The following is an 8,393-nucleotide window of genomic DNA, read 5'->3' on the forward strand; positions in this document are numbered from 1 at the left end:
AAGGGTACCAGCATTATCTGATGAAAGACTTTGACGGTGCGATTGAACTGTGTTTCAATCGTTTTATGAAATGTTTGGTAAATAGACACAAGTTCAGACCTATGGTGAAGTAGATAAATCCAAGTATATCAAGAAAAATCATCGACAAATATGACAACATATCTAGATCCCCCGTCAGTGGGAACAGGTGCAAGATCCCAAATATCAGAATGTATAAGATCAAAAGGTGCAGAAGAAAAGGAGTCACTATTATTAAAGAGCAATTTTGTTTGTTTGCCAAAATGACGAGAAGTACAATCAAAAATTTGAAACTAGACTGAACCTAAATGACCTTGAGAACCTAACAACTGAAGACGAGATAAGGATGGATGACCAAGACAAGCATGCCATAGATCAGGTGAGGGGGTGGCAGTGGTAGCAGTTGCAGAAACAACTTATGAAGGAATATTCAAGTCATGAACCTCAAACATGTGACCAACCTTACGGATTGTCTCAAGCACTTGACCCGCCCGGGGATCCTGCACATCTACACCATGATTAGTAAATAGAAGATCTATGCCTAATTCACAAAGTTGACCAACAAAAAGCAAATTGATGGATAACTTTGGGATATGAAAAGTGTCACGAAGAGATAAACAAGGAGAAGAGATTGTTCCTTTATGACTAATAGGCATAGGAGTTCCATCAGCAGTGTAAATGGTGATTGGATATTCTAAGGGTGCCTTATCAGAAAATTGGGATTCATCAGGAGTTATATGATTACAACATGCAGTATCAAAAAAACTAAGGTTGTTTACTTGAGGTGACAGAAAGGGCAGTAGAAGTGCAGGATAAAACCTGTTGAATTACTGCCTCAATATCAGCCATAGTAAGTGAGGAAGCCAAAGATGGACTTGTAGGAACCGATGGATCTAAAGGACATACAACAGTTGCCCGAGGAAGAGGAGCTTTATTCTGCTCTTGCATAAATGTCTACAGTTTATGACAAACTAAGATGTCATGGCCTTTGGCACAGCAAAACTTACAGCGAGTACCTTTGGAAGACTGAGAGGTGAGACGCCCAGAGTTAATTTGTGGAGGAGCAGTGAATGCAGCAATGGGAGGCTGTGGAGATGGTGTAGCCAATACATGATCAAATGATGACATATGATGAGTAGGCCGACGGTTCTCCTCGGAATTGAGCTCCTTGACTGCAGCATTAAGAGAAGGAGTAGGAGACCGGCTAGGCAGAGAAGTCTTAGTAGGCTCAAAATCCTCACGTAAACCCATCATGAAGTGCATAAATTTACGGCGATCCCGATATTTGACAAAGAGTTCAATGTCCTTAGAACACACTAGTGGAGGACCTGCAGTAGAAAGTTGTTCCCACATAGTAGAAGTTTGAGAATAAAAATCAGAAATAGACTGACCTATCTCTTGGCGCATTTGATAAAGCTTTGATTCAATGTGGAACTCCAGGCTTGAATCATTAGTACAATTATAGGGATCGGCCAGAAATTTCCAAGTAGCCTTAGCAGTCTCAAGATGAGGAAGAAGATTATGAATGGAAGGAATATAGGTATTGATAAACCAAGACAAGATATTACTCTGAATACTCTCCCATTTCTCTAGGCGTTCTTCATAATCATCCGCTATAACAACAGTCTTGGAGGCATGTTCAGCAGTTGTGGCTTTGGACTTAGGGTTTGGTACTAGCTTAGGAATTGAACCAGTCACATATCTCCACAATTTACAACCCTTGAGAAAGACAGTCATATTCTGAGACCATGCATGATAGCTAGTAGAACCATCCAACATAATGGTTACAGGACGAATGATATCTCGTTCGTTTTGTTGAGCCATAATGAAGAAAATGACCAAAATGTGGGATTTAAATACCTCAAATGAAGAAACAGAGCCCAAAATTAGAATCTACGCAAAAAACTGAGCAAGACAGGCCCTGTTGAAAATTTTTGACTTTGGCCAAAAAGTCAACGGTCAATAATGTTGGTCAATGGTCAAAGTCAACTGCTGACGTAGGCGGATAACGCGAGGTGTTGACGTAATCTGATGATGCAGATGCTGATGTGTGCAGGATGACATCAGCCTAGGGCTGACGTGGATAGACACTGATAGTGTTAGGCGCACGGCTGTGCGTGTGAACTGCTGGTGGCGCGTGGCGGTGTGTGGAGCGCATGTTTGACAGTCAAAAGCTTTAGGCAGCACATTTGGGCACGTGTCAAGTCTTTTCTGGCTATTCTTGGTTGGGTTTTGCTCGGGATTGGTTGTTCTGTCACGCTATTCCTTTGCTTTGGCAGTTGGATGAACAAAATGATGAGATCTAAGAGATGCAGGGACTGTGGATGTGACGGCAGTAACTCGCTTTTGACAGTGGCTACTAGATGAAGGCGAGGGCAACAAAAAAGCACCGAAGATGACCACAGGAACTAGAATGTTAGAGCAATGGCTTTGATATCATGTTAAGAATATAAAGTGAGAGAGAAAGACTGAATAGTCTGTATATTCTGTGTAAATAATAATGTACAATAGAGAGCCTTATATAGGCAAGGTATGTATGCAGTACAAGTAATATGAGTAAACTACAAATACATACTCTGCTTAGCCCAATGGGCTAATCTAATCTAAGCTATACACTAACAATTTGGATTTTGGAATTACTATTCTGGTGTTTGCATTTACTTATTTTTCTTCTTCTTAATGTGAGATTTGCAAGAATTTGAGGGTAATTTACAGTGAAACTTAACACTAAATATATGCTTTCTTTTGGGAGGGGGAGGGTAACATGGGTGATTCAATTGCATTGCTTGATTGTCTCTCTTTTTGTAGGCATGAGTCAGAATTTATCAAAGATATTGTGGATGAGACCTTGCACAAATTAAGTTATGCTTTGCAAAGAGATACCAATGATTTAGTAGGAATAGATTCTCAAGTGGAAGAATTGATGACACTTTTGGCAATAGGATCGAATGATGTTCGTATCATAGGGATTTGGGGGATGGGAGGAATTGGCAAGACAACTCTTGCTAGAGTTGTCTATCATATGATTTTTAATGATTTTGAAGGTGGTAGTTTTATCACTAATATTGGAGAAGAATTTGAAAGACACGGTTTACTTCCATTACAGCAAAAACTCATTTGTGAAATTTTGAGGGAGAGAAGTATGAATATACGAGATGTTAATGACGGAGTTCTTATGATCAAGAATAGGCTAAGACATAAAAGGATTCTTCTTGTTCTTGACGATGTAAATCAATTCAACCAATTAGAAAAGTTGGCTGGGAAGCTTAATTGGTTTGGTCCAGGTAGTAGAGTTATTATCACAACAAGAGATAAGCATTTGTTGATAAGACATGACGTATTTGAAATATATGAGGTTAAAGAATTGAATAATGATGATGCTCATCATCTTTTTAGGTTGAAAGCTTTGAAGAGAGATTGTCTTGCCAAAGATTATCAAGAATTGTCTAAACAATTTGTAAATTATGCTAAAGGCCTTCCTCTAGCTATTGAGGTTTTGGGTTCTTTTTTGATTGGTAGAGGAAAAGAGGAATGGGAAAGTGAATTAGAAAGGCTTAAAGAATTTCCGAAGAAAGAAATTATCAATATATTTCAAAGAAGTTTTGATGGACTTCATGAAGTAGATAAGGAAATATTTCTACATATTGCATGTTTTTTTAATATGAAGAATAAATATTATGTCGAAGAAATTCTAGATTATCTTGGCCTTCAGCCAAAAATTGGTTTAAGCGTTCTCATTGAAAGATCTCTTCTAAAAGATCATGATAGTCACTTTTTGATGCATGACCTACTACAAAAAATGGGTCAAGACATAGTTCGTAAAGATTGTCCTCAAGACCCCGGCAGGCGGAGCAAATTATGGTTATATAAGGATATTCATAACGTGTTGATGAAAAATTCGGTAAGAGATCATTTATAGAACTTGAGCATATACCTTATAATGTTATTCAATACAGTTAAAATTTGAAAATTTCTAACCATCATATATCTTGCAACTCACTCAATATCTTTTTCTTGACTATTAGGGAACAGAAGAAATTCAAGGCCTCGTCCTAGAGCTTCCTATGTTTCCTAAAGATGAAGAACAACATAAATCTGAAAAGGCATATTGGAAACTTGAAGCTTTTTCAAAGATGCCTAACCTTAAATTGCTTATAATTAATGGTGTTCATATTTTGCATGGTCCCAAACATCTTCCTCATAGTTTAAAATGTCTTCATTGGAATGAATATCCTTTAAAATCTTTGCCATCAAGTTTTCAATGGGATGAACTTGTTGAACTTTGCATGTTCCACAGCAAAATTAAACGACTTTGGGAAGGAATAAAGGTAAGATTGTTATTTAAATACTCCTACACATTTAATAAGAAAGCAATAAATTATATGGTTTGTGGAACCTAATCTAGCTTTTATTATTATTGGCTTTCAACAGCACTATGGCAAGTTGAAGTCCATCAAATTGAACGATTCCTTGAATCTCATAGCAACCCCTAATGTCACCGGAGTTCCCAATCTCAAGAAATTGGTGTTTAAAGGTTGTATAAATTTACATGAGGTTCACCCATCTATTTTAGTTCATAAAAGGCTTACTCTTCTTGATCTAGAAAATTGCAAAAGCCTTAGTAGTCTTCCAAGCAGGTTTGAAATGCAATCTCTTGAGATTCTTATTCTTTCTGGCTGTTCAAAAATCAAGAGAATTCCAGAATTTATGAAGAATATGGAACACTTATGGAAACTTCACTTAGATGGCACTGCAATTACGAAACTTCCCTCTTCAGTTGAACATTTGACTAACATTGCTTCATTGCATTTAAGAGATTGCAAGAATCTTGTGTGTCTTCCTAGTATCATATGTAGTTTCAAGTCACTTAAAGATATTAATTTGGCTGGATGCTCGAAGCTTGACAGTCTACCGAAGAAGCTGTGGAATGTTGAAAGTCTAGAAATGCTTGACGTGAGTGGAATTACTTTAAGAGAGCCACCTTCCTCTGTTGTTAACTTAAAGAGTCTTAAAGTACTATCTTTTCGGGGATGTAAAGGGCCGCCACCTAAAGTATGGCATAAGATTTTCCCCTTTAATTTAATGCCAAGAAGAAGCCTAAATCCTGTGAGCTTGGTGTTGCCTTCCCTTTTGAGTATGTGTTATTTAAATAAATTGGACCTGAGTGACTGTAATCTTCAAACAATCCCTAATGATATTGGAAACTTATCCTCTATAAGTTATTTAAATCTAAGTGAAAATCACTTCAGTTGCCTTCCTAAAAGTCTCGTGCAACTATCCAAATTGTCAGAAATTAATTTACACAATTGCACAAGACTTCGTTCATTACCAAAATTGCCAGCTGTGACTTTTGTTATTACAGCAGATGGTTGTATGTCATTGGAAGAATTTCCAGCTAGATTAAAATCACACCTTTTCGTCACCCATTTTCATCTTTTCTTCTTCAATTGCTTCAAATTGGCTGGTCGGAGTGACGTGCTGGGAATGCTAAAAGCTCATGAGGTGTGTGTGTGTGTGTGTGTGTGTGTATTTGTCAATTCTAAAATCATGGTTTGTATGTTTCAGGAAACCTGCAAGCAATCTACATTTTGTCGCTTTGTTGTCTATGATCTTGTTATTCCTGGAAGTGAAATTCTGCAATGGTTTAGCCATCAAAGTGCGGGGAATATAGTTAATGCACAAGTGCCTTCTCATTCTAGTAATAAGTGCTTTGGAATTGCTGTGTGTGCTGTTTTTTCATGCCGCAATGTTCATCTTTCTAATATGGCGCTTTTTTTGAGATGTCACATTCTAATCAATAAACGTGAAAATTCAGAGTTTCATTTAGGCATTTGCCCAAGATTTGTTCAGGTTAAATCACGTCACCTTTGGATGTCCTATATACCCTCTCAATTGTTTAGTGAGGATGGGAGAGCAGTATTGAGTCAAATTGATGAGGATGGATTCATACAGATAGAGGTTAGATTTCAATGGGATTTCAGTGGCCTGGAGGTTAAGAAATGTGGATTTCATCTATACGAAGAAGACATCAGAGAAATCAAAATGAAGCGAAGACGTGATAAATATGAGGGGGCTGGAGCTAGTGGTGAAGGCAGCTCTAACGATGTCCCTCACTCAAAGAGGATTCAAAGATAGAGAATATATGGGCTCATGCTAACTCTGATCGCAAGGATTCTAATGAAGGGCCTGGTAAGTCATCTTTACATATATAGACTCTATAGCTTCCTATTGGGATGGTGGTAACCTTCTTTTCTTTTCTTTTGTTTTCTTTTCAGAGAAAATAGGCCATGATATAAAGGAATCTACCTTGTTCACACGATTGTTTACAGGACATCTATAGTCTGAGATTTTTTTTTGGTGTCAAAATGTCATAGTCATTACTAGTTTCTTAAACCTGTGAGTGTCAGAAGGTTACTCTGTCATTTTCTTTTTAGTTAAGTAGTTTGATAATAAGTTACAAGGAAATTTAATGCAAATCAACCATATATACATCACTTGCTTGTTTTATTTTATAATTTTAACTTTTTTGTTTGTTGTTTACACCAAATTCTTATTAACTTTCTATTAGTTTGGTGGAAAGTTAATGCAAATTAACCATTGTCTTTGCTTTGTTGAGTATAATAGCCTCCGCTGCTCTATATTTGCATTCACTGGTAGTTTCTCATTCTTCCCTCTCTCACTCACGGTCACTGGCTTCTGAAGTAGTTTCAAGCAGTGGCAGAACAACGTCTGTGAAAGGTGAGTGTGCCTTTTCTTTTCTTTTTTGGTCTTATACCTGAATGCATCATTGTTGTCCATTTTCGATTTCTTGGATTTCATTTGATAGAATCACATTTCTTTGTTTGATTTAATAAGATGAAGACATATATGTTAGAATACCATAGGCTATATCAAAACTGAGTAGATCATGCTTTTGTAGAATACATTGATTTTTCAATATAACTAGCTACTGTGATTTTAAGAATTTCATAATGGATCTAATGTATTCCTATTTATACCCTTTCTATCATACAATTTAACAAAATAAAGATGTAGTTAGTCAAGGGATTTCTAATATATAAGCGGAACCATGAAAATATTTACTTTTGCTCTCTTTCCTTCTCAGTCTAAATTCTGAACACTTCTATCTTACATATTCTGACAATATGTGCAAGTGAGATTTGGAATTTGTGTGTTGAATTCATGCAATTGTATTCTTGACAGTTTCCCTACAAGGTGCTCGGGAAGATATTTGAATATAAATTAATTGTTTTTACTAAATTTTGGCTTATTCACTTGAGCTTTTATTTTATTTGGACTTTCCTCCATGATTTTTCATCTTCTTATCCCTTCTTGTTTTGTTGGATTTCAATTATTATTATTTATTTGCACTCACCACTGGTTTCTCACTCATCGCTCTCTCACCCACGGTCTGCAACTCCTCAAGCAGTCACAAGCAGTGTTGTCTCTGAAAGGTACGTTAGCGTTTTTCTACTTCTTTTTTTCTTTAATTGGTCTCATACCAGAATGCACCATTGTTGTCCCTTTTTTTATTTATTTATTAGAATGATATTTCTGTGTAACTGTGTTGATGTAATGCGATCAAGACATATATGTTAAAATACAATATGCTATAATGCTATATCATCAATAGAGTAGACCATGGTCCATGGTTTTCTAGCTACCATGATTTTAAGTTTTCCATAATGGGCATAATGTATTCCTATTTATACAATTCAGTTTTGGATTCATTGTAGCATAATGTAGCAAGTAAAACAGCTTCTCTTTTAACATATTTATACAATATATGTAAATGTTGGTTTGAATTGATAGGCTTAAATCATGCAATTCTGTTTGACAGATTGCTTACAAGGTGCTCATGAATGAGCTCCATTGTAATTTTAAAAAAAAAATGAAATTTGGCTTATTTTTTTAAGCGTTCTCTGTTGGGTCTACTTTCTCGATAATTTTTCATCTTTATATTCCTTCAGGTTTTGCTAGATTTCATTTAATTTGTATAATTTTTTAAATACTTGAATCTTGGACTAATGGGATTAGACAAATGCAAAGACAATAGCTATATTGCCTAAAAAAATTGGTCCTCTACATTTTTAATCCAATGTATAACTGCCCCCACCGAATTTTATATCAATTTACTATGACGAATCATTAAACAGATAAATAAAAAATTAATAAATTAGAAATTCTTATTCAGATATGGAGAAGGATGCTAGACGCTTTCACAATAACTTTGTATGTTATAGTAACTTCTAACAGCAAAATATTCTTGTGCAGGTGCATGGAACTGCGTAAGGAAGAAATACCCCAAGGTTCAATGGTGAAGATCATCATCTGGTTTTCCAAAGTAATTCCAAAGCATGTGTTTATAGGCTGGG

General features: G+C 36.1%; 1 protein-coding gene across 1 annotated transcript; it reads left to right on the plus strand.

Moving 5' to 3' along the window:
• Positions 1-2,782: 2,782 nt before the first annotated feature.
• LOC112019809 (disease resistance protein Roq1) lies at positions 2,783-6,153 on the plus strand. Its single transcript, XM_024052351.1, has 4 exons — positions 2,783-3,919; positions 4,044-4,346; positions 4,450-5,070; positions 5,584-6,153. Exons 1-4 carry the CDS (start codon positions 2,783-2,785, stop codon positions 6,151-6,153), a joined length of 2,631 nt encoding a protein of 876 aa, XP_023908119.1.
• Positions 6,154-8,393: the final 2,240 nt, after the last annotated feature.

This window comes from Quercus suber, unplaced genomic scaffold, assembly GCF_002906115.3.
Source record: "Quercus suber isolate HL8 unplaced genomic scaffold, Cork oak 2.0 scaffold_443, whole genome shotgun sequence".
Taxonomy (NCBI): domain Eukaryota; kingdom Viridiplantae; phylum Streptophyta; class Magnoliopsida; order Fagales; family Fagaceae; genus Quercus; species Quercus suber.

Coding starts and splice junctions, on each gene's coding strand:
- LOC112019809 (XM_024052351.1), top strand. CDS start 2,783: ATGGGTGATTCAATTGCATTGCTTGATTGTCTCTCTTTTTGTAGGCAT. Junction 3,920..4,043: donor ACGTGTTGATGAAAAATTCG/GTAAGAGATCAT, acceptor CTTGACTATTAG/GGAACAGAAGAAATTCAAGG. Junction 5,071..5,583: donor GTAAAGGGCCGCCACCTAAA/GTATGGCATAAG, acceptor TGTATGTTTCAG/GAAACCTGCAAGCAATCTAC.